The sequence below is a fragment of the Giraffa tippelskirchi genome, chromosome 11 (assembly GCF_054371585.1).
Source record: "Giraffa tippelskirchi isolate mGirTip1 chromosome 11, T2T-mGirTip1v1.2.pri, whole genome shotgun sequence".
NCBI classification, from domain to species: Eukaryota; Metazoa; Chordata; class Mammalia; order Artiodactyla; family Giraffidae; genus Giraffa; species Giraffa tippelskirchi.
In genome coordinates, this window is record NC_137285.1 from 66,687,317 (window position 1) to 66,714,528 (window position 27,212).

Here is a 27,212-nt window from a genome sequence, read left to right on the forward strand (position 1 = left end):
AAAAGAATACTTGTATGATTTTAATTTTCTTAAATTTGTTAAGACTCACTTTATGATCTAGCCTATGGTCTATCCTGGAGAACGTTCTGTGTGTGAAGATGTGTATACTGCTACTTTTGGGTGTAATGTTCTGATTTATCTTTTAGGTCCATTTGGCTTGAAGCCTGGTTGAAGTCTAGTTTCCTTGTTGATAATCTAGATGATTATCCAGTGTTGAAGGTGGAGTAATGATGTCCTTGAAGATTATTTTATTGCTGTCTGTTTCTCTTTCCAGACCTTTGAGCATTTAATATATTTTAGTGCTCCAATGTTTGGTATACATGTATTTATGACTGTTTTATCTTCTAATGAGTTGACCCCTTTATCATTGTATAATGACCTTTTCTGTCTCTAATTACCACTTTTGGCTTCACATCTACTTTGTCTGACATCAGTATAGGCACCCCTGTACTCTTCTGGCTTTCACTTGCATGAAGGATCTTTTTCATCTCTTCACTTCGAGCCCATGTGTGTGTCCTCAAAGCCGAAGTGAGTCTCTTAAGTACCATATATTACTTTTTGTCTGTTTGTTTTTTAAATCCATCCCACCACTCTATGCCATTTGACTGGAGAATTCAATCCATTTATATTTAGCAAAATTATTGATCGGTAAGATATTAGGAATTCCATCTTACAGTTTTCTGGCTGTTTTTATAGTTTCTTTGTTCTCTCACTGTCTTCCTTAGTAAACTCATGGTTTTCTGTAGTGGTGCATCTTTTGTGTATCTGCTTTAGGTTTTTGCTTTGCTTTGTGGTTTCCAGGCTTACATAAAACACTTTATTGATGTAACAATCTATCTTATGCTGATGACAACTCTAATCACATACAAAAACTACCCTTTTACTCCCCTCTACCTTTAATGTATTTTGACGTATGGTTTACCTCTTTTTATATTTTATATTCATTAATAAATTATTGTAGCTACAGTTAATTTTAATGCACTTGTTCTTTAATCTTATACCATCATTTTAGAGTATTAGAGTACTCTTAATTGATTATATACTCACCTTTACCAGTGTGTTGTGTTTATATTTTTATACATTTTCATCTTATTTCATGCTGTCATGTTAGTTGTATGTACATTTTCATACATTTTCATTTTATAAATTAGCATCCTCTTATTTCAGCTTGAAGAATTCCTTTCAACACTTCTTTTATGGCAGAACTAGTGGTGATGAACTCCCTCAGCCTTTGTGTCTGAGAAAATCTTTCTCTCTCCTGCACTTATGAATCATGGACTAAAGAAGGAAGGTTTCTCCTGGCACTAAGCTGTGCTGCCACATGGGTGAGCGGACACAGGTGAAGTCAAACTGCTTTTCTCAGCCCCTTCAGTATATCCAAACATGTGTTGATATTGTTTTTGCTCCAACGGAATGCTAAATCGTGTCCTCTGGAAACCTAGACTTCCACAAAAGCTCCCTCATCTGTGGGGAACACTCTAGGTCAGTGTTCTCTGGGTGCTTCCAGACTGCAGTCAAGAGGGGCTAAAACTGATTCACAGATCACTTGTGAGCCACAGCCAGGACCAAGGTCCGCCTGCCTACTGCCTAATGCACAGCGGGCAAGGCTCCTTCTGGGTCCCTTAGTGCGTGGTGATGGATCCCACAGCTGCCACAAAGACACTTTCTTCTGTGGATGGATACAGGATATTTGGTGCATAGGGAGGGAAGACCAGAATGAGGGATGTGTTACGCTCATGACTAAAAAAATGTTTTTAACCGTGTGAAAATATTTTTGATTGAAATTTTAAAAACAAAAGGAAAAAAATTCACCAAACTAAGCCTAACTACTTTCTGTCCCCAATGAGAAAGAAAAGTGTTGGTACAGAAAATCAATGCATTTTATTGTGTTCACTTCAGTGAACAAACATCTCCTATCCTCCCCTACTTGGGCCACTGCCCTACCTTGCTGGCCTTCACACCAAAATTCTTTAGGGCAGACCTTAATGCTGACGCCTCCACATACAGATGCAGGCACACCTTTATCTGTGGTGACAGAGCCTCTGGCCCCCTTTCCCGTCCAGTTGTTCTCTGGAAGTTCTTTATTGAGATGAGTATAATCTGCCTCAACCCCTGTGCAGTGTTTCACCCTAAGAACTCCCTCTCTTAGCCAGATTCTATAACACTTCTTTCTACCTTTCTAACTACTCAGTCTGTCTCTAATAGCTCCCTAAAACTAGATGTTACCTATGGTCCTGCCTGCCCCGACATCCCTTTTCATTTTCTGTTCAATCTCCTTTAATCATTTCATCCCCATTTGTGTGTGTCCCAGTTACTGTCAACTGTCACGCCAGTATGGTTGTTCCCCGACTCAACCTCTCTCCCAAACCCCAATAAATGAGTTTCCAGCTATCTTTAGTCTCTATATGATCTGTCTAACCGTCATGGCTCTTTTAAACAAATAGATCCACCCCTACACCATGCACCTGCAACATATACAAGCCGTCTCTGCCATAGATCACTTATTTTCATCTGTTTTGAGTTCTATGGTCTTTTCTAATCATTATGCATCTTTCCATTGATGGCACTGCTTCACTTCTTGGCTTGAAGCTCAACAAAGATGCTCTGGCTGAGTCTACTGATTATCTTCCTCAAAAACAAATCAACGTCTTCTGCTAGCTAAGCTGTCTTTGGCTACTGCTAATAATCTTGCCAAGTGTGAGAACCTGTAAATTGATACCACATTTCACTGCTGATTGTCCCTTGAGCAATCAAGACTAACACCCACCTACACCTTCCTCCAGACACCTGCCCGACCTCTCTTATTCTTTTTGGTTATCAATGGCTCTATTATCCACATTGACTCCAAGGCCAAACAGTCTCAGTCACAGCTGATTCCTCACTAGTCCCTCCTCTTTTTATTGTGGTAAAAACATAAGATAATTTACTACCTTAACCATTTTTAAGTATGCATATAGTTCAGTAGTGTTATGTATGTTCACACTGTAAAATCTAAAACTGTGGACCCAGTAAACAACTCCTCTCTTCCTCTTCCTCCATCCTCTCCTCTCTATAACCTCTAAAATAAATTGCTTCTCAAATCCTGGGAATCCTTCTCAATAGTGACTTAGGAAAGTCATAAGATTTAGTGATACAAGGGACCTGACCACAACTTCCGAATGAAAGAGTAATCTCTAAAATGTTCACATTAAATGGGTATCTGGCTATCGTTTGCAGACATCAGCAGAGAGCAAAGCAGCCACATCACCTTTGAGCACTTACTGCAAGCTTCTTTATGTTGCAAAAAATAAAATAAAATCTTTCTCCTTAATTTTTAACACTGATGCTACTTATACCCACCACAGAACAAGGTTAAGCTCTTTCTCTCATGAAATTCCCTCAAACTTTTACAGAGAACATTATATTATCCAGAATTTTACAAATTCTTTTGACTACGCCTTGTAAAACAGTTTCAGGTCTTCAACATCATCCTGGCTCTGAATTCAGTGCTTCAGTTCATCACTCTCTCTTAAAACATGTAACTGAAAATGACAGATATGATCTGATATGATCATATGATAGATATGATTCATAGATATGATCTGACCTGGGTGGAAGAGAATGAGATAATCACCTTACATCTTTATAGATACAGTTACATTACTGATTGCTATTGAATCCACTATCAACAAAAACCCTAGTATCTTCGGATTGGTTTGGTCAATACAAGTCTAATACTTGTCACCAGGGCTTCCCTGGTGGCTCAGATGGTAAAGAGTCTGCCTGCAAACTCTTTACCATGAAACCTGCAAACCCAGAGACCCAGATTCGATCCCTGGTCGGAAGGTTCCCCCAGAGAGGGAAATGGCAACCCACTCCAGTACTCTTGCCTGGAAAATCCCATGGACAGAGGAGCCTGGTAGGCTACAGTCCATGGGGTCGCTAAGAGTCGAACACGACTGAGCGACTTCACTTTCACTTTTCCCTTTCATCCACTGGAGAAGGAAATGGCAACCCACTCCAGTATTCTTGCCTGGAGAATCCCAGGGACGGGGGAGCCTGGTGGGCTGCCGTCTATGGGGTCGCACAGAGTTGGACATGACTGAAGCGACTTAGCAACAGCAGTATCTCAGTAAGGTATAGTAAAATTGAGCAGCTACTGCACACTGGCAATACATATGCACACAATGAAATGTACCTACAAAGCTTTACCTAAAATGTAACGCTAAAGGGCAGAACATTTCAGAGTCTAGTCTGTTTCCTGTACTCATATCCAGGGTCAGTTCCAAGATCCACAACCTTCTCTCTATCTTCACTACCCTAATTCTGTTACCAGCCTCATTGACTCTTTCCAGTCTTCCAAACCATATGGTAACAGATTATTCTGTTTATAGCACAGAGCTTTTATTGTGGTATTAGTGATTTGCCTCTACTAGTTTCCTCTGCCACTGAGTAAAGCCAACCAGTAATCATACTGCCGTTTGATGATCAGTTACTTCTCTCTCAAAAGAGCATGATTCCCAGCAGTATTAACTATGCTCTAGTCATGCAATATACATTAAACACATATTTTATACATATATAATGTACACAAGCATTCTTCCTTATATATAAGAAATCTCTTCACTCTGTAGAGCAACCAAATTTTCCTGTTTGCTTCCCTCCTACAAATAAAATAAGTTTATCAAGAAATGAGAGATAGTCACTACGATTTATCACACCAGGTCTAAAAGGCTCAAGTTGCTCAAACCAAACTAAGCTGATGAAGTCAACAATACAAGCTCAAAGTTCTTTTTGTTTTGCACCCTCTGCTAAGAAACAAAGTAGTCTTCATACCTGATTTCTGCACAAGAACATTTTGATGAAAATTAATTGCCATGAGGGGTTCGTATAATTCCTCTATACTCCATCTAGGGCAGAATCCTATCTGAAAAGTGAGGTTAAGTGCCTGGATAACAACAGTATTTTAAATCCACAAACAGCTTACCTCTGAGAGAGAAAGTGTTCTGGGGAAAGGAAAGATATCTCTAGTGTTCTGTGGAAAGGAAAGATATCTCTAGTCTTCATTTTTTTAATTAATACAATGAAAGGGTTAGACTAGATAACTGCTAAGGTTCCCAACTAGTGTGAACACTCCATGAGTCTTTCATTCTGAATATTATTAGTTTCTAGGGGGGAAAAAAATCCATATATGTTATCTCCAGCAGTTTCCATTAACACACAGTTTGGTGAAACCTGAGAATAGCTAACTCATCTCAGCTAGAAAAACTGTCAATAAAGCAAAACAGAGAGACTGCATGTAGTTAACTAGGACATAAATGAGGACTATAATGAATTTAAGAATATAAAAATTATTAATTCTTTTAAGAGCTGTCATTTAAGTCAGCAAACAGTCAAGCAGTGGTGCACATCAAATGCTTTCATATATCTTCCAAAGGAAGAATTTTCTTCAGCAATACATTAACATCGCAATAGACTCTCAATAATCAGCATCTATTCTTTATCACAAAGTCAAGGCTGGTGACACCATTATTAGAACCACTCTCAAGTTTCTTTCAACAGGGCTGCTTTCAAAATCATGAGTTTATTTTGACAGATGTTTACCCAGAGTAGTGATTCCTAGCCTAAATTAGAGAAATGGAAAAATGACCAAAGGAAACTGACAGTAGAAGAAAATGTCATGGCATCAGCTCTCACAGAGAATAGAGCATAATCTGGATATACTAAAACTGGGTGTGAGCTGACTATTACTGACCAATAAACTCCTTGGAATCAGGGGTTAAATCATATTGAACCTGTTATCATCCACAGCAGTTCAGGCAATACCAGGCACACAGACGGTAGCTTTGAAAGGACTGACTACTGCGTCTAAGCTCAGCAACCAAGAGATGACTGGAAGAACTGGGACCAGAGAACACAGATGGATGAAGAAATACAAGAGCATGAGGGCAGGAAATGGTCAGCATCGGTCAGCTGATACCTCGGAGCTCCAAATGGGAACAAGGTTCAAAATGCCCTAGAGATGTGTGGCAAACGGGTTTATGGAAGGAAGACAGTAGTCACAAGGAGCTAGGAAGAGGGAGTCTCAGGAGAGACAACAGGACAGATTTTGAAGTTGCTGGCAGCAAGAGAAACAAAGTGCAGAGGGAAGACACAGTGGAGACCTGAAGGCGTAGAGAGCAAACCGCCAGCTGGCCAGCGCAGGACTGAGGAGGGCGGCAGTGAGAGAGGAACAGGCTGGGAGTCAGAGAGAGTGCTGCAGACCGCCAGCCAGCCAGCGTAGGACTGAGGACAGTGGCAGTGAGAGAGGAACAGGCTGGGAGTCTACCTCCTACCCACCTTCCTGGTGAGTCACTCTCTTTAAGGGGGAGTGCCACTTAAAGAAGTCTGCCCCCAACATACACGTATGGGAAAAAGCAAAGTTTCACTTAAGATAACAGGAAAGAGGGTACACATGAAAACAGCTGGCATATAAAAATGCTTGATCATCACATAAGCACAGTGGGAAGGCTAAAGAAGGGTAGTATGGGGCTCATCGGAGAAGGCAATGGCACCCCACTCCAGTACTCTTGCCTGGAAAATCCCATGGACGGAGGAGCCTGGTAGGCTGCAGTCCATGGGGTTGCTAAGAGTCTGACATGGCTGAGCGACTTCACTTTCACTTTTCCCTTTCATGCACTGGAGAAGGAAATGGCAACCCACTCCAGTATTCTTGCCTGGAGAATCCCAGGGATGGCGGAGCCTGGTGGGCTGCCGTCTATGGGGTCGCACAGAGTCGGACACGACTGAAGCGACTTAGCAGAGCAGAGCAGAGCATGGGGCTCATGGACAGGCCTAGGATACACAAACAGATAATAGGGTTAAGTGCAAGGAGAATGAGAAATAAACTGAAAGCATGTAAGAGACAGGAGAAAGGGACTTCTTCACAGGTAGCTTTGCTACAGAGGAATGCCAGGTTCCTCAGAGTTTCGGCTGATTTGAAAATGATCATAAATATTTCCCCAAAGGTCAGTTAGAATCTATATTAAGTAGCTTCTCAGATTTTTAGTGTGGGGAGTGTTGAGATGTTGGAATGACTAAGAATCTGGAATTTATTGCTTCCCTTAAATTTGTTAGAAATTCTCACAATTCAATCACTGGTAACTTTTGTTTATCAACAAAGAAGGCTGAATAAAATTTGTATTTCAAATTAAAATCTAACTTCCGAAAGCATCTTTTACTGGGACTATTAAAATGCACCTGAAGTCATAAGTTCAGTTTTTATCTCCTCTATATTGTCAGTCCAGCAAAAATGCTCAAAATCCTAATGATTTGGGGAATGAATTAAATATAGACATCACTCAAAACACATCAGAAGTAACAGTTCACAAACCAGCATTCTCCAAACAAGTCCACACTTTTGAAGGACTTGGCTGAACTTTGCTGTTCACAACCCTAGAAAAGTAGCATGGGCCAGGGGGCGGGGCTGGGGCTGAGACCAAGGGAGGGGGCACCAGGCTGGGCAGGGCAGACTTTCCTGCACTGCTCAGACCTCCGACCTTCTCCACCTGCTTTCTCACATTTTTACTTTTTCTAAAGATGCTGATACTAAGAAAAACAAGCACCATTCACAGAGATTCCCATAGAATATCTTAACTCTTCCATTATATCTGCACAATTTAACTATAAAGAATACAACAGAGCTCATTCCCAATCTCCAAGAGAAAAGAATGATGCAGATCTTGTGCCCAGAGCCCTGGTGAATTTTCAGAGGATAAGGGTGCTCCAGTCTCAACACACAGTGATACCTTGGATCAGAAAGTACCCTGAGGTCATGTAACTTTCTTCCCTTCCCCACCCTCTCTCTCAAACTTCTTTCTCCTCCCCCCTTCTTTCCATGTATCTATGGACTTCTGTATGCATTAACTTGTCTATTGCTCTTTATTTCTTCCTTTCCTTCTTTCTTGCCTGTATGTCTCAGACCCTACTTAAAAGCCTAGGAGAAGGGGAAAAAAGTTAAGATTTTCACTTCCATCTATTACCATTGTTATGGAAATACCTTCACTCTCCTAGATCTATTCACATGTTCTAATTTGAACTCAAAAGCAATTTAGGTGTCTAGGTAGGCCTTCTGGACATGTAAGTGCTTGAATTGTAAAAATAAACGAGGAAGGGATTGAAAAACAATTATTATGGCAGAAAAAGAGAACTCCAGGTATCTTCCTGTGTTGACTCTTTACCTTCTGTTTGCTTAAGATATAAACAACATTCAGATATTTTCACCATGAAGAACAACTGCTTTAGTTTAGTATTATACTGGATTATTTATTTTAGAAAGAGCACCCCGGGTGGCTCAGTGGGTAAAGAATGCTGCCTGCAATGCAGGAGACACGGGTTTGATCCCCTGGAGGAAGGCATGGCAACCCATTCCAGTACTCTTGCCTGGAGAATCCCATGGACAGAGGAGCCTGGTGGACTACAGTCCACAGGGTTGCAAAGAGTCAGACATGACTGAAGTGACTGAGTATGCATGCACATTTATTTTAGAAAGTTTCCTGCAGCTAGTTATCAATACACCAAAGTTATGGAAATAGTTGACTATATGAAGTTGGTCACTGCAATTTTATTTCTTTAAAAGTATAAGAAATATGTAGATGAAATAATATGACTGAATTGCTCCCAAATAATACAAGAATTCAAAAAATTCAACAAGCTGTAGATGTCTAACTTGCATACTTTACATGTTTACTAGTCTGCACTAAAAAGTTTACATAAAAAATAATAACATAGGAGGGAGAAGTCAAGAAGTGTGTAGTTAAAATAAAATTATCCATGAATTGACAACTCTCAGTGTTGGGTAGTGAGTACTATCCTATTTTTGCATGGTTGCAACTTTTCATAATAAAAGATGCTATAAAATGTTACTTAGAAACCTAAGCAATTTTAAGATTCAGATGCATGGTATAAAAAGCAGTACATCTTTTAAAATTAGACTTTGATTTAAAATTATAGTGTATAAATATGAGAAATCAAATTTTCTTTGTAATTTCATTGAAAGTGATAATTTTTTCATAAAAAATTCTTGGCATAATTATGTAGAAAGAGTCTGTATACTAAGAGGTAGAAGTGTTGTAATTCTAGTAGAAAATTGTTGACATTCTGTCATATACTACAATAAATTTAAAACTGTAAAGAAGAGAAAGAAATAATAAAATCTTATTGTCTTCTAAAACACAGTAAGTGAGTTGGTTCTGATATGAGTAAAACTAAGAGTTCTACCACAGCGTGAGAACTATGTATGGACATTTTTTGCATTAATTCTACTTTATTCCTTCTCTTTCTATTTCTTAAAACTCAGTAACATTTATCAAGTACAAAGGGCAACTAGCAGTCCAAGAAAGATATTAACTAGCGATTGTTTCACATAGAAAAAACTATTCAAAAAAATGCACAAAGCCTCCTCGACTTTCCTAATATAAATCACTTAGAACAGGTGCATTACGCCTAGCAATTAAGGCATCTAATGGATTTGTATTCAGCTGAAGAACAGAACTGGTTGCACTGGAACACATCAATAAACACAAATTTGTGTTTGGTTTTCTTAAAATACCTCATCCTACTCAAAAGGACTATATGAATATTGCTACATGTTATATGTATTCCCCAACTTACAGAAATTATATTCTAAAAGTTTATCTGTAACTAAGCATTCTGGGACTCAGATCACATTTTCCCACTGAAACAATTTTACCAAGGGTAGTTAAACCAATCAGGCCACCCCAGAGAAATCTATAAATTTCAAAATTACTGGACCTATTATGGTTTACTGCAGCACTCCCCGCCCCCCCCCCCCCCAACTAACCGCTTTGTACTATTTCTCTGATAAATGCAATAGGGATTCTAGGAATAAAGCTCCTGTTAGATACTCTGTGTCTTGCCTGTGTCTGTGTTCCTTAGTTATCAGAGTAAGCAGAGTGGAGTAGAGTTTAGATGAGGGGCTTTTGCATTTGAAGGGTGCAGGAAGTTGGGGCCCTACAATTTACTAAGGGGCAGCAGTCTGGGAAGGTTCTTTAGTAACTTGCTCCTACTGGGTCTCACAGATACAGGGCGGAGAAGTGGGACTGTATCTTTCACCAGATTTATTGTCTAGAAAATGTTTTTTTTTAAATTAGAAACTTCTTAATCACTTTTAATATGAATTTTTTAAATGTTTATAAACTCAGAGCTAAATAAATTATAAGTTACTCCTGTGTACTTTAGCTACACCCAAAGCTGTGACAATAACCTGCTCGTGACTGGACAGCCACAGGCCTCCACCCACTATAGGAAGAGGATGCCACCAGGAGGTCCTGAAAACCAGCGCTTAATCTAAGGAGAGGGCTGCCTCTAGTTGGAGTCAACATTTCTCCTCTACTCACTGTCAACTAGATTTCATTGCTTTGAAAATGTTTAAGCTACAAATTGTCTTTTTTGGATGCAAGAAAAGGCTGCAAAAAGCCACAGGGATAAAATTACTTAATTTCATATGTAAACACTTTTTTATATCCCTACTCTATCATTTAGGCCTAATATCACGTACAGTTTATGTTTTTCTTTTAAATTCAGAATTCTATGAGTATGCTTCAATTATGCAGTGCTATAATACCAGTAAAAGATTTTAAATGTATTTTTATAAAGTGTAGATCCAAAAAATGAGACAAATTTCCAGAAATCACTATAGAATCATATTAGAAATCAAGAGTTCTAGATTCTTTCTGTCTCAAATTCAGTTGAGATTTATTCCACTTGCCTGCATAGGTGTTGGCCTTGTTTAGGAGGTCCGTGCATGCGTGCATATCAGCGAAAGCCCGGATTCCTAAGCAGTTGACAGGGTGAAGCTGAGATTCCAAAAATTCACAGCAAGTCTTCTTCACATCCTGTAACTGTAACAGACCAGCTGCTGGGAGAAGTACCTGTAACACAACAAGTGAGCATGGTTAGCCAACTAACTAGAAGTTTACTCTTCATTTATCTACAGAGGACTCAGAGATTCAGCCACAGCTCAAGATCTACACCCAGACCCCAGCATCCCATAGAAAAGTAAGGCAAGTATTATTTGCAAAAAGGATGATGCCTCCTTCCAATCCCCATAATTTCTATGGAATCTTTCAAAGGTCTCTTCTTGGTCATAAGAATATAAGAGACATCAGATTATATTAGATTAACAATTCTTTTTATAGACCTAAACAAATGTTCCCTTCAATTTTAAAAACATAAATTATTACGCTGCTAGGGGGTGCTATGGTTCCATGAAAATGATTTTCTTCCCTTAGAGTAGTCATGAGATTCAGTGATTTGTGAAGAAGGGGTGAGCACACAGTAATAATGCTGAAGTGGCTTGCCATGTCCTCCTCCAGGGGGTCTTCCTAACCCAGGGATTGAACCCAGATCTCCCACATTGCGGGCAGATTCTTTACTGTCTGAGCCACCAGGAAAGCCCACAGAGTAATATATGCCACACCAAAGCTTCATCTTTTTGTTATTACAATAGTAACACCACAAACTACTTTCCTTAGCAGGGTAGAACAATTTAAAACTCAACAGTCTAAATGCAAGCAACTTCTCTGAAATACCTGTGCTAAAAAAGAAAACAAAGGGAGTAATTCATAATAACTTTTTAATTTATATTGTTATTTCATTAACTCCACGAGACTCTGTATTAATTAGGTTATTCTTTGGGATTTAACCAGTGCCTTCACTACAAATATGATATCCAACACAATTACTTTTCAAATAGGCCAATAATGGAAACATTTTTACTTGTACGTAAATTAGTACAATGCTATGTAAAAGGACCATACTGGAAAGTCAAATTGGAAAACTTTATAAAAAAGAAGTTGGCAAATCCTTCTATAAAAGCCAAAAAGGTGGGGGGAAAACTATTAGAACAATAGTCAATTTTAGAAAAGGTGACCTGGGCACATTAGCATAAAAATTAAGTAAGTTCTAAGTTCCTTCAGGAACTGATTTTCATATATTCCAAGCTGCGGCCCAAAGAGAAAATGAGAAGAGATAGTAGTTTAAAACATCCTTCAAAATTTTCCTAAATATATACAGTAAGTCCTAAATGTAGATGAGAAAAAGTGTATCTCTGTCTTTCTGTAATACAAACTGCTTTATTTTCTTAAAGGAACCATAGCAGCTTTAACTCTCTGAGCTAAAAACTGTGTGTGTGTCCACATATACAGTCAAATAACCATGAATCAAGGGTTAAGAGGACGACTTTTTGTGTTTTTTAGTTCAACTCCACCAACTAAATAACTTTTTTCTGAAAATTATGAAAACAGTATCTGGTGATAATGCCTTTTCTTTCTGAACAGAAGAAATAAAATGCAAATAACTCTGTTTATACTCAAATCTTTTATATAATATGGATAGTGTGCTTCATTATGTTATGGGAATGTATCTCCATGGAAGACTGACAATTTGCAAACTGGAGTTTTTCTACACTGCTGTAATTATGCTCTGAAGCAATGTAAAGTACATTCCATGACGCTTAACTGTCTGGCCATTTAATTTAGCAAACACATATATTAAGGAAGTGGTCTTCTGTGTAAAATTCAATCTCTATGAAATCTGTAAAAATGGTAATGATCACCCATCTAATCAGCATTTTCCCAGAGACAACATAGTGTAATATAGTAGTATGCAAACTGCTTTGTAATACAGAAAGACAGGAATCCTTGAGGGGGAAAGCAGTCAGGCAGAAGCAAGTTCACCCACACATTGTTGGTGGGTGTGTACACTGGTTCAATCTCCATGAAGAGCAATTTTTCTATTTATTCAAAATTACAAATGCACATATCCTCCAATACAGCAACTTAACCTACAGATACACTAAAGAAAGAAAGAAAGTGAAGTTGCTCAGTCGTGTCTGACTCTTTGCGACCCCACGGACTATAGCCCATCAGGATCCTCCGTCCATGGAATTTTCCAGGCAAAAGTACTGGAGTGGGTTGCCATTTCCTTCTCCAGGGGATCTTCCCGACCCAGGGATCAAACCCGGGTCTCCCACATTGCAGGCAGACGCTTTACCATCTGAGCCACCAGGGAAGCACAGATACACTAACATATGCACAAAAGCTCACACATACACACAACATTCATTACAGTATGGGTAACAACAGAAGTTATAAAAAAGCCTAAATGCCCACCATAAGGAGACTGGTTAAACACTGGTGTTCATCCATTCGATGGAACACTCTGTATACAATAATGAGGAAATTATATGAATAGGACAATTTCTAAGATATATTCTTAAACGAAAAAAAAATCAGCAATTGGTTGACACTATGCTAACATACAGGTTTCCCAGCTGGCTGAGTGGTAAAGAATCCAGCTGCCAATGCAGGAGATGCAGGTTAGATCCCTGGGTTGGGAAGATCGCCTGATAGAGGAAATGGCAATCTACTCCTGTATTCTTGCTAGGAAAATTCCACGGTCAGAGGAGCCTGGCAGGCTACAGTCCATGGGATTGCAAACAGTCAGATGCAACTGAATGCACACACACACTCACACACACATGGTAACATATACATACCCACTCACATTTATACATACATCTATATAAAAAAACAGCTATAGTAGACTTTTAAAAATGTATTTTGCTTCACCAGTTTCAACTTCATCATTACCAAGTCTAGACCTATCCAACATAAACTCATAAAACTGTTGAATCCCAGATCTGGAAAGGATATAACAAGGCCAGGGATATAAAAGTTATCTTAATTGTTGGCCACATGGCTAGAAATTCACATGTAATTATTATGGTGGCAATACACACTATAAATGTTAGTAAAATATAAAAAATGAATTCATTTATATTTCCTTTTATCAATAAATCCTTCAAAACACCTTAGTTTTATGATACAATTTTACTAGGACTAAAGTTCAACAGAGAAGCAAAAAGCAAAGGAGAAAAGGAAAGATATAGCCATCTGAATGCAGAGTTCCAAAGAATAGCAAGGAGAGATAAGAAAGCCTTCCTCAGTGATCAATGCAAAGAAATAAGAGGAAAACACTTGGCACTTGACAGGCAACAACATCTCACTGAAATGCTATGTGAACAGCTGCCAGCAGAAAGCTTCTTAGAACTTCCTGAAATTGGTGTTGTTTTTTAATTTTTAACCTGTGGTGATTGGTTGAATCAGCAGATGTGGAACCTGAAGATATGGAGGGCCCACTGAATTAAAGAGATATAGTAGATGAATAATTAATGACTAGGACATCTGTTCCTAATATATTTAGTGTAAAAAAATCTAATTTTTAGACAGTCTCCTTCTTGTAAGCACACATATACATGATCACAGAGATAATACTAGAGGAATAGTCCGCAATTGTTATTTGGGATTACCTCTGGTTAACAGCAGTATGGAGGCTTTTCTATTTTCTTCTTTTGATTTCTATTTTCTAAAATTTCAATAATAAATCTGCACCATTTAAATAGTCACATTCTAACAAAAGTCAGGAAGAAGCAAGTAAAGAAATGCCTTTCTGGGAACGTTCCTGGTGGTTCAGTGGTTAAGAATCCACCTTCCAATGCAGGGGGCATGGGTTCAATCCTGGGTCTGGGAACCAAGATCCCACATGCCATGGAGCAACAACTGAGCCTGTGTGTAGCAACTAGAGAAGCCTGTACACAGCAACGGAGATCCTACCTGCCACAAAGACCCAATGCAGCCAAAGAAAGAAATGCCTTCCTGCATCTCTAGAATTCTAGCCAATCTCACAGTGGTAAGGCAGCTGTTTATTTAGTGACTACCACACTCACCAGAGACTACCACAGTTTGGCCTGTCCTCTGAGTATTGTGAGGTTGAAAGACCTTTAGTCTTTCTCAAGCCAGTGTTTTGTAGAGCCTTAAGAGGTTCTACACATTCCTTTTCTTGTTCATATGAATAGCATCTCTTTAAGTGCTCAGAGGAACATGATAGCTGATTAAATAAACTTAACTTCATATGTTATCATTTTGTTAAGCAGAAAGAAAATTTTCCATCTAGATATGTTGATTTCCAGCTAATGGAGACACATAAAGGCTAAACATCTTATACTGTGGAGATGTTTTCTGCAATGAACAAAGAAATAAGGGGAAAGCTACCAAGGATTCCTGAAGACAAGTGGAACATCAGACATGGAACACACCCGAGCCAAACAATAAGCACCCATATGACATCTTACACCAGCTGCACATTTTAAAGTAAGAAGCTTCCATCCTACTTCACATTATCTGACAAGCCAAATTACATATAAGATGTCTCGCTTAGACAAGTACACGCCTTCTGCCTGGCTATTAGGATATGCAGTTTATTTTTAGTTTGGGCACCTACTCTACAGAGTGAAATAATTTATGTAGTAAATCTTTTAAATCCTGAGCCCTTAAGGGATGTTTATTAGAAGACACTACCACAGGTTCTGATTATTCCATGGATGTAAGATTTCCAGATGTCTAGGAATGATGCTTACATGATGCTCACAGCTCAGTCACTGTTAACATTACAGTTAGTGCACTGCCAAAAAGCAAATTTTTATTAATTTCGCAGCCATCTTATAACCATATCAGAAGAACCTGTTTGTTTAAAGTGCCAGGGCCTTGTATGCCAGGAATAATGTGAAAACAAGGAAAACAGCTATCCAAAGGGCGTGAGCAGAGGGTAGAAATTATCCCCCAAGTTAAGGAAGCTGTATGTTGTTAGACTAAAAAAGCTTCATTATGAAATATAACCTGTAACTTTCATTAGCATACCTCTTCTGAAATCTGGGATTTCCCTGGTTGTCCAGTAGCTAAGGTAGTGGTTAGGGTAGCTCCCCTGGTGGCTCAGATGGTAAAGCATCTGCCTGCCTGCAATGTGGGAGACCCGCGTTCGATACCTGGGTCAGGAAGATCCCCTGAAGAAGGAAATGGCCACTCACTCCAGTACTCTTGCCTGGAAAATTCCATGGACTGAAGAGCCTGGTTGGCTACAGTCCATGGGGTCACCAAGAGTTGGACACGACTGAGCAACTTCACTGTCACTTTCTTTCCAGTGGTTGAGTCTGCCTGCCAATGCTGGAGACATGGGTTCCATCCCCAGTCTGGGGAGATTCTACATGCAGCACCGCAACTATTGATTCTGTGCTCTCAAGTCCAGGAAGTACAACTACTGAAGCCCACGCACCCTAGAGCCCATGCCCTGCAACAAGAGAAGCCACCACAATGAGAAGCCTGTGCATTGTAACAAAGTAAACCCCACTGGCTACAATAAGAGAAAGCCCATGTGCAGAAATGAAGACTCAGCACAGCCGAAAAATTAGTAATAAAATTTTTAAAATAAATAAAAATTAAAATCTCCCTTTAGTCCCCAAGTTATAAGTAAGTCATATGCCACAATTTTATTTTTGTACTTGGCTATGTGACACACCTTGCACATTTACTCATAGAAACAGTATTAAAAATAGTTACACACCACAATAGCAATGAACATAGCAATACTTCTTGATGGCTATGACCTCAGGGGGCAGTAGGTGCAAAGAAGGAAGAAGAAAGTTTCCTTCCTCTTTGTGGGATGTAGGCCTGGCTGGGGACAGAGTTTTGAAATAGGAAATGTGTGTCTCTGGCATCCTGTCACCTCATTCACACTGTGCTGTGTGTGTGTTCAGTCACTCAGTCGTGTCCAACTCTTTGCCACCCCATGGATGGTAACCCGCCAGGCTCCTTTGTCCATGAGATTCTCTAGGCAAGAATACTGGAGTGGGTTGCCATGTCCTTCTCTGGGGGTTCTTCCCCACCCAGGGATCGAACACACATCTCCTGCGTCTCCTACATGGGCAGGTGGATTCTTTCCCACTGAGCCCCCAGGGCTTCCCCTCAAATGCACTGCTATGTCTCAAAGCCCTCAAGCCCGGCCACAGGCAGCCAGCTTTCTGCTCTGTGCACCCAGCTATGATTTTCCACCCCAATCTGTCTTTCCTGCTAAGTGTTTCATTTCATTCTCTCAATACACTTACCTCACCTCCCAACACATCCCATACCCAAGCTTCATCCCTTGGGAGAGCTACTGCCAGCAGGGTCAAAAGAAAAACCATCTTATTATTAATTCATATTTAGAGTCAATAACATATCACCTTCCAGGAAAAATTTCTTCCAGAGGTAAAAGTTTCACAAGCGGCTGACTCTTATGCAGAACATATTTGTAATTGATGTCACTTCCATGATATAATAAATGATGGGGAAAGGCAAAGGAAGCATGAAAAGAAAAAGTATGGGAGCAATACAGCTTTCAGACAGAATGAAAGTCCCTCTTATACTACCCTTTTCATAGCTGCTGGCTCAAATTCACAATGAAGACAGCATCTGCCTGCAGAATTGTTGAAAACATTTTAAAAATTGGTCAACCACTCAACCCTGCCTGACCCATGACCAGAGAAGCACACTAGCGCTGATTCAAGGCTTCTGTTCTGTGAACATCCAATACCGTTACAATGAGATGCCACAATTTCTCCTCCCTCATAAGATGACATTCTATGCCAGATTATTCACAATAAACATAAAATGGCTTTCTTTTCACATCAAATATTCTAAAAGTAAAAGATATAATCAGGGACAATTTGGAAAAGAGCAACACAATATACAAAAATAGGAAATATATTTGATACCTCACTACTCATCAAATAAATGTAAATTAAAATGAAAGTATTTTATGACTATTGATTAAAAATGATTAACATCAAACATTCAAGGTATAGTAAGCCTTGGCCCCTAGCTCATTTCTGCTGTCACTGTAAATTAGTCAGTTCTTTTAGAAAGGAAATAGGCAACAGTCATCAAGAGTTACCAAAAAAATAAAAGTTTAAAGTCTTTGGCCCTGAAAGTATGTTCTGGAATTCTACCTTGAGAAAACAGTTCAAAAAATGAAATAGGCTCTATATCCATGAATTCTACTTTAGCATTACTTATTAGAGTATGGGGAAAAAAACTAAAGGTTTAACAGTATGGCAATTTACTAAATTAGGTTACATTCACATAATGAAATATTATAATCAATGACAATGAAGACTAATAATGGTTGAACACACTAATATTTCTAAAATATTTGCAATAAGATACAATCATATTATAAAAGTAAATGAATATACAGCTTTAACCTACAGTCACATTAGTAACAGTTTAATGGACATCAATTACATTTGCTTTAATCTCAAGGGACATAAGACAATGCCAAATAAACAAAACACTGAACATTCACACATGATTCATTCCTCTTGACACACAGTGGATATAAATAAGGAGGGCCTTTCAATGCCAACTTGCCTTCCCGCCCTTGCATCCATAAGTTTCATAATTGGTAGCTTTGGATATGAATCTAATCTTATCTCTAAGCAGAGAGAACGTCTCAGCTCTAATAAGCAGCTCGATCCACTGGACATTTATTTCTGCCCACACTGATGTGGCCCTGGACACTGATGCTCCCCTCTCCAGACCCAGTTCTAGTTCACGTGCCCCTCGATGCCTCTATCTAGGGCTCTCTTCCCAGTGGACCCTACTTAGTACGCACTGACCACTTCTCCAAGAAACTAAAATCGTGCCCAGAAGATACAGAATGGTTGTTCCCAGGTATCTTCCTTCTGTCCTGCCAGGATGTCTTGCTTGTCTCAGCCTCATTTATCACACAGGGCCAGCCTATCCTACAGGCATTCCCTCATTATTCATCTGACAATTGTTTATCAAGCTTCTGATTAATACCAATCACTAGTCTAAATTCTGGGGATTTGGAAGTGACCAGCCACCCTAGAACCTGGATTCTAAAATTAGTAGGGGTTTAGTAGGGGTTTGTGGAGTTTCCATCACTCAAGTTCTTCTGTCCTTCACAGTGGTCTCTGGATCTCAGAGTCTAAAGTTCACAGGTATGACAGCACTTAGGAGCCACAGATACTAATCCCCAATCTATTACTGAGTTCCTGTACAGCTTCAGGGGCAGAATGGAGTTATGTGAAAAGAATGGAGAATGGAAACTACTCACAAGCTCCAGAGTCAGAGAACTCTGGCCATGAAGGCTGTAGGAGCAACATACTCACCATGTCATCCTAGAAAGTCAAACCACTCAAAGTTGCAATTATTTGATGTGTAAAAAAAGAAAAAAACAACCCTCTGTCCAGGAGGTTACAAAAACTAAATGAGGTCAGCATTTCAGCATTTAGCAAAGTAACTGGAACACAGAAGGCAGGTAACCCCCTCTTCCAAAATGAATATTTCATTCCAGTTTTCCTATCATTACTCAGAATTAATCCACTTTAATCTCCTCTCCTTTAGTCTCTCCTCTCTAAAATCACCACAAATAAAAAAACATGACTGCTGGTCTCTCGACAAACTGAACATATGTTTTACTCCTATAGGTCAAAATTCTCTTCTGTATCTCCATCAGATCCTCCAAGATTCTTCCTTTCAACAACCTCAGAATTTCACAAATAATTACCTTCAAAACCAGAACTTAAGCTGGTTAAATCATGGCTGTGAGGTGAGGCCTCAAGTCACTATCTAAACAAGAAAACAGGAACTGACAAGTGCTACCAGTGGGCCTCAAAAATACTTTTTTTAATTAAAACAGAAACAAGTTTAAAAGATTATCAGTTAACTCAAAGAACAGACCATCTCTTAATATCGGGGACTACTTAGTTGGTGCTGCATATATTTACAACTGTGAATGACAATAACCAAATTAGCTGCCAAATACAACTGTCAAAACAGTTTATAGTCATTGTCCGTTTTGTGTGTCGGTTATCTGGCCTACACACAAATAATCATCCAAAGCATTATAAATACAGGACTGGGTTAAACTTTCATTCAAACGTGCTTGAAAATCGGAAAATTTTTAAGTGAAAAATGAAAATCTCAATATGATCCATTTGAGAAATCCTTTACCAAGGGTTCATTATTTTTCTACCAAAAAGTATTTCTTCCTTGTACCAAAATCTGTAATGTTGACTAAAATGGGAGAGTATTTTATCCAACCATCACTGCTCAGTAAGTTCCAAATTAAGCAAGATCTCCGTCTTAACAGAACAACAGCTGGGTCACGGGACGGCACAGCATGACTCACTGATACACTGCACCTCCTCCTCCTCTCCTTCCTCTCTTCTCTCCCTCTCGCTCCTTTTGTTTATGCCTATTACTTTTCCATCGTCTTTCTAAATTGTTTTGTATTATTCAGAAGATCCACAAATTACCAAATTTATTTCAATGGGATTTTTTTTTCAATGCTGAAGAGATTGCTAATCATTTTTAAAGATTTTTTTTGTTTTTTGCTAAATATAACGCTAAATCAAAACTCTCTCCTGCATAATGCACTCTTACTCCTGAAATAAATAACTCTTTTCAGGTACATGTTATTTTTCATCAGAAATTATTCTACACTCTCTCCTCTCAACTCTGTCTGCAATCAATATTCATACATCATATCTCAACTTTGTTTCTCAAAGCCTAGACATAAGAAGAGATTCTAAGATAAAATTAAATTTCTAATGGAGAATGAAAAGGGAGAAAATACATGATAAGAAAGCACATGTGAAGCAAACCAAAGAAAAAATAAAAACATATTTAATAGGCAATTAAGTAACATCATCCATCTTAATCATAGCTTCTACCTGACCCCAAATAGCACTTAAATTGTAGCGTTATTGTTAATGCTCCTTATAAGAGTGCTTTAAGTTTTCTTCATAACAGCCAAAAACCTTTAAATATATGTTAATCAACATGGTGAAAGTGAAAGTGTTAGTCGCATATCATGTTCGACTCTTTGGAACCCCATGGACTGTAGTCCACCAGGCTCCTCGGTCCATGGAATTCTCTAGGCAAGAACACTAGACTGGGTAGCCATTCTCTTCTGCAGGGGATCTTCCTGACCGAGGGATGGAACCCTGGTCTCCCGCATTGCAAGTGGATTCTTTATCATCTGAGCCACCAGGGAAACCCTTACCTGTATACATGGAAAACTGAAATAAATACATACAACAGAATACTCAGCATATTTATAAAGAGGAACAAACTACTGGAACATGTGATAACATAAATGACTTCCACAAATGTTATGTTGTGCCAAAAATGTCACCCTCAAAAGAGTACATTCTGTGTGATGCTATTTATATGAAGTTCAATAGGCAAAACTAATCAGTTATAATAGAAATCACATCACCCTAGAGTCGGGGTGAGGGATTTACAGGGAAGAGGCTTGAAGTTATAAATGCTCGATATCTTGATCTGGGTGCGGTATACGCATTTGTTAAAACTTAGCAAACTGAAAAGTTAAAATCCATGGAATGTAAGCTACAGCCCACTAAGTGGCGGAAAATGATTGCTTTAAGCAAATGCTGAGATTAACCGAAGGTCAATGGAAGGTTTTTATAAATTATGAAACACATTTTTTAACGGAAAATAATAATCCCATCTGATAGAATCCAAAATAAGAATGTAATGCCTCCCCCAAAATCAAACATTTACGTGACCAAATTTCTACACTAGTCATTACAAAGTTAATTGAAAACAGCAGCTTATAAATACACGTTAGTGACACAAAGTAAAATAATTGTAACTTATACAACCTAGGGGAAGGCACAAGTACACTTAAACTAGAGGAACACATTAATTTTACTAACCTGACAAGGGATTAGTCACCAAGGTTCAAAAGGTAAACAGTTTTATGTCAATAAAGCTAGGGTTTATAAAACCTTTGGCTTATCTCAAACCAAATATGCCAGAATCACAGATAAATTAAGAAGTCTAGGTTAACCACCTCAACTGGTTTGGTGAGACAAACCCTTCCCTCACACTTGCCACATGCCTGATGCAAACATGCTATCTCCCATGCAGGCTCCATACCTAAACAAGAGGCAAAGATCAAGGAAAAAACCCCACATGATAAGGATTTTGACTTATTTCTAATTTTTCTCATCCCTGCTCAAATTATTCAATATTATTTTTAAGATGCTAAATCATAAGTAGGGTAGACTTATTTTTTATTCATCAAGATACATACCTCGTATATACCACATGAAGCTTCTTAAAACATGAACTGCAAAATGATTCAACTGTCTTGACATCTTCAAAGATTATATATTTTAATGATATGAATCTATAATAAATAACATAATTACTAATGCTTCTGGAGTAACTTGGAGAAGGCAATGGCACCCCACTCCAGTACTCTTGCTTGGAAAATCCCATGGATGGAGGAGCCTGGTAGGCCACAGTCCATGGGGTCGCTAAGAGTTGGACACGACTGAGCGACTTCACTTTCACTTTTCCCTTTCATGCACTGGAGAAGGAAATGGCAACCCACTCCAGTATTCTTGCCTGGAGAATCCCAGGGACGGGGGAGCCTGGTGGAGCCTGGTGGGCTGCCGTCTATGGGGTCGCACAGAGTCAGACACGACTGAAGCGACTTAGCAGCAGCAGCTGGAGTAATTAGCTTTTCTCCAAACAAGAACTTAACAAACCACTTCAAGTGTGATGTCCATCTAGTTCTACAGAATGTTCTTATAATAAAGCTTCTAGATTTTCTCAAGCTAGCTGACCCCAGTGACTTTTTCCATATTAAATTTTGAATAAGTTCTTCATCTGTTCTATATCTTAACTTACATAGAGTAAAACATAATTTAACTGGCATGACTAAAAACTGGATGTTCTCACTGGTCAATTTTTTTTTTTTTTAATATTTATTTATTTCTTTATTTGACTGCACCAGGTCTTAGTTGCAGCATGTGGGATCTAGTTCCCTGACCAGGGATTGAACTTGGGGCCCCTGAGTTGGGAGCCTGGAGTCTTAGCCACTGGACCACCAGGGAAGTCCCTGGTCAAATATTTTGATTAAAATTATGCGGCTTATGGAGTTCTAACTAAAAACACAATAAAATACAACTAAGATCAAACTCAAGCTTCCCTGGTGGCTCAGATGGTAAAGAGTTTGCCTGCAATGCAGGAGACCTGGGTTCGATCCCTGGGTTGGGAAGATCTCCTGGAAAAAGAAATGGCAACCCACTCCAGTATTCTTGCCTGAAACATCCCATGGATGGAGGAGCCTGGTGGGCTACAGTCCATGGGGATGCAAAGAGTCAGACCTGACTGAGTGACTAATACATAAGATCAAAAGTCAACTGTAAGTAATTTAAAATTTTACAGTAATTTTTAATGTAAAAGAAATTCAGCATTCAGTTTTGCCTCTACATAATAATAATAAGCTAAAATTATCAGTATTTCAGAAAAATGATAAAATACTAAGTTAACAGATTTCTAGGTATTAGAATGTCAGATAAATTTACTCCCGTAAGATTTCCATCGCTATGCCATAAACAACCACTAACCCTAAAGGTTTGATTCAAGGCATTTTTACTATTTTTTAAGTGTTAACTGTGTTTCCCAAGCATTTCATCTACCAAAAATCCTTTTAGATACAAGGCACTTACTCTCTATTTCCTAAGAGAAACAGAACTTCAATGGAAAAACAGCAAGTGTTCCATAGATTCTGCTAGGGGAAGTGTCTCCAGCCACCACAGTCAAACCAATGGAAAAGGCTGTTGTAAATCAAAGATAGAAAACAGTACCGCAATCATCCCAGAGTGCTATTTCCACACTAATCCAAATATACAAGACTTGTTGGGTGGAGAGGAATCAATAGCAAATTATGAATCTTTATTTGGGTGGGATCACAAATAATATATGCCGATTATAAAGAGTGAAAATATAAAGAGTAAGGGAAAGATTACACGAGCACTTTTGATACAGTGATCCCAAACAATCTCAAATGAGTTCTTCCTCAAGGAATCAAGGCCTTTTACTGCTGTTGCATTTTCTGGCTAACATCCATCGTTGTTGTTTAGTCACTATGTCTTAGCTGACTCTTTTGAGACCTCAAGTATGTAGCCTGCCAGGCTCCTCTGTCCACGAGATTTCCCAGGCAAGAATACTGTAATGGGTCGCCATCTACTTTAGCACAGGACCTTCCCAAACCATGTCTCCTGCATTAACAAGCAGATTCTTTACCAATGAGTCACCTAGGAAGCCTGACTAACATAATAGAGCATCTTAGTATTTTTAGAAGTGCTAGCTGTGACATTTTACCGCATTTCTATGAGGTATTGAATCATTATTAGCCTCATTTAATAGCTGTACATCAGACAGAAAACTTAATGTCTTACTCAAAGCCATTATTGAAGTTGATAGTAAATTCAAGATTTCAGCTTTGAAATCTAATAGGACAACTATCCCGAGTCCACTGAGCCATGAAGTTTCCAGCAAAGAGTCAATCTACAGGTTCCTTATTATCTTCTAAGTTGTTCAATGATAATTTAAATATGCAGTATTATATGCTAAATTGAATAATTTTATGCTAAAATGCCACTGTCAACATCTGGGAAACTATTCAGTAGATGTTTTTTCACCTTGGAGATGAGCCTTCCTTTACTGAACCCCTTTGGTACTCAGGAAACTTCTACATGTGTGGCTGAGAACGGAAACTGGTCATTCAATCAAAATAACTAAAGGGCAGATCTCAAACATGACTGTAACCAAGCTTAAACCATGATTACGAGTATAGTTATAGTCTCTCTCAAAGAAATTAGTTTTGAAATTATTTTGACATAAGGCACATGAACAGTATGAAAAGGCAAAAAGACAGGACACTGAAAGATGAACTCCCCAGGTCAGTAGGTGCCCAATATGCTACTGGAGATCAGTGGAGAAATAACTCCAGAAAGAATGAAGAAACGGAGCCAAAGCAAAAACAACAACCAGTTGTGGATGTGACTGGTGATGGAAGCAAAGTCTGATGCTGTAAAGAGCAATATTGCATAGGAACCTGGAATGTTAGGTCCATGAATCAAGGCAAATTGGAAGTGTTCAAACAGGAGATGGCAAGAGGGAACATCGACATTTTAGGAATCAGTGAACTAGAATGGACTAGAATGGGTGAATTTAACTCAGATGACCACTGTATCTACTACTGTGGGCAAGAATCCCTTAAAAGAAATGGAGTAGCCATCACAGTCAACAAAAGAGTCCAAAACGCAGTACTTGGATGCAATCTCAATAACAACAGAATGATCTGTTTGTTTCCAAGGCAAACCATTCAATATCGTGGTAATACAAGTCTACGGTCCGACCAGTCATGCTGAAGTTGAACAGTTCTATGAAGAGCTACAAGACCTTCTAGAACTAACACCCAAAAAAGATGTCCTTTTCATTATACGGGACTGGAATGCAAAAGTAGGCAGTCAAGAAATACCTGGAGTAACAGGCAAATTTGGCCTTGGAGTACAGAAGGAAGCAGGGCAAAGGCTAATAAAGTTTTGTCAAGAGAATGCACTGGTCATAGAAAACACCATCTTCCAACAACACAAGAGAAGACTCTACACATGAACATTCACCAGATGGTCAATACTGAAATCAGATTGATTATATTGTCTGCAGCCAAAGACGGAGAAATTCTATACAGTCAGCAAAAACAAGACCGGGAGCTGACTGTGGCACAGACCATGAACTCCTTATTGCCAAATTCAGACTTAAATTGAAGAAAGTAGGGAAAACCACTAGATCATTCAGGTATGAACTAAATCAAATCCCTTACGATTATACAGTGGAAGTCAGATGTAGATTCAAGGGATTAGATCTGATGGACAGAATGCCTGAAGAACTATGAATGGAGATTCGTGACATTGTACAGGAGGCAGGGATCAAGACCATCCCCAAGGAAAAGAAATGCAAAAAGGCAAAATGGCTGTCTGAGGAGGCCTTACAAATAGCTGTGAATAGGAGAGAAGCGAAAGGCAAAGGAGAAAAGGAAAGATATACTCATTTGAATGCAGAGTTCCAAAGAATAGCAAGGAGAGATAAAAAAAAAGCCTTCCTCAGCGATCAGTGCAAAGAAATAGAAGAAAACAATAGAATGGGAAAGACTAGAGATCTCTTCAAGAAAATTAGAGATACCAAGGGAACATTTCATACAAAGATGGGCACAATAAAGGACAGAAATGGTATTGACCTAATAGAAGCAGAAGATATTAAGAAGAGGTGGCAAGAATACACAGAAGAATTATACAAAAAAGATCTTCACGACCCAGATAATCATGATGGTGTGATCACCAACCTAGAGCCAGACATCCTGGAATGTGAAGTCAAGTGGGCCTTAGGAAGCATCACTATGAACAAAGCTAGTGGAGGTGATGGCATTTCAGTTGAGCTATTTCAAATTCTAAAAGATGATGCTGTGAAAAGTGCTGCACTCAATATGTCAGCAAATTTGGAAAACTCAGCAGTGGTACGGGACTGGAAAAGGTCAGTTTTCAGTCCAAGCCTAAAGAAAGGCAATGCCAAAGAATGCTCAAACTACCACACAACTGCACTCATCTCACACGCTAGTAAAGTAATGCTCAAAATTCTCCAAGACAGGCTTCAACAGTACATGAACTGTGAACTTCCAGATGTTCAACCTGAATTTAGAAAAAGCAAAGGAACCAGAGATCAAATTGTCAACATCCACTGGATCATCAAAAAAGCAAGAGTTCCAGAAAAATATTTACTTCTGCTTTATTGACTACACCAAAGCCTTTGACTGTGTGGATCACAACAAACTGTGGAAAATTCTGAAAGAGATGGGAATACCAGACAACCTGACATGCCTCTTGAGAAACCTGTACGCAGGTCAGGAGGCAAAGTTAGACCTGGACATGGAACAACAGACTGGTTCCAAATAGGAAAAGGAGTACGTGAAGGCTGTATATTGTCACCCTGCTTATTTAACTTATATGCAGAGTACATCGTGAGAAACGCTGGGCTGGATGAAGCACAAGCTTGAATCAAGATTGCTAGGAGAAATATCAATAACCTCAGATATGCAGATTACACCACCCTTATGGCAGAAAGTGCACCACCCTTATGGCAGAAAGTGAAGAAGAACTAATGAGCCTCTTGATGAAAGTGAAAGAGGAGAGTGAAAACGTTGGCTTAAAACTCAACATTCAGAAAACTAAGATCATGGCATCTAGTCCCATCACTTCATGGCAAATAGATGGGGAAACAGTGGAAACTGTGAGAGACTTTATTTTCTTGGGCTCCACAATCACTGCAGATTATGACTACAGCCATGAAATTAAAAAACACTTACTCCTTGAAAGAAAAGTTATGACCAACCTAGATAGCATATTTAAAAGCAGAGACATTACTTTGCCAACAAAGGTCCGTCTAGTCAAGGCTATG

The 27,212-nt window shown here is 39.0% G+C and overlaps 1 protein-coding gene across 14 annotated transcripts in view; it reads right to left on the reverse strand.

The window, feature by feature from the left end:
• The window catches only part of KLHL2 (kelch like family member 2), a 151,327-nt gene that overhangs the window by 56,998 nt on the left and 67,117 nt on the right, over nt 1–27,212 (reverse strand). For all 14 annotated transcript variants that reach the window (XM_081543928.1, XM_081543923.1, XM_081543922.1 and 11 more), the window contains one exon: nt 10,748–10,910. In XM_081543928.1, coding sequence (XP_081400054.1) covers nt 10,748–10,910 — 163 coding nt within the window. The remainder of the gene's footprint in view (nt 1–10,747; nt 10,911–27,212) is intronic.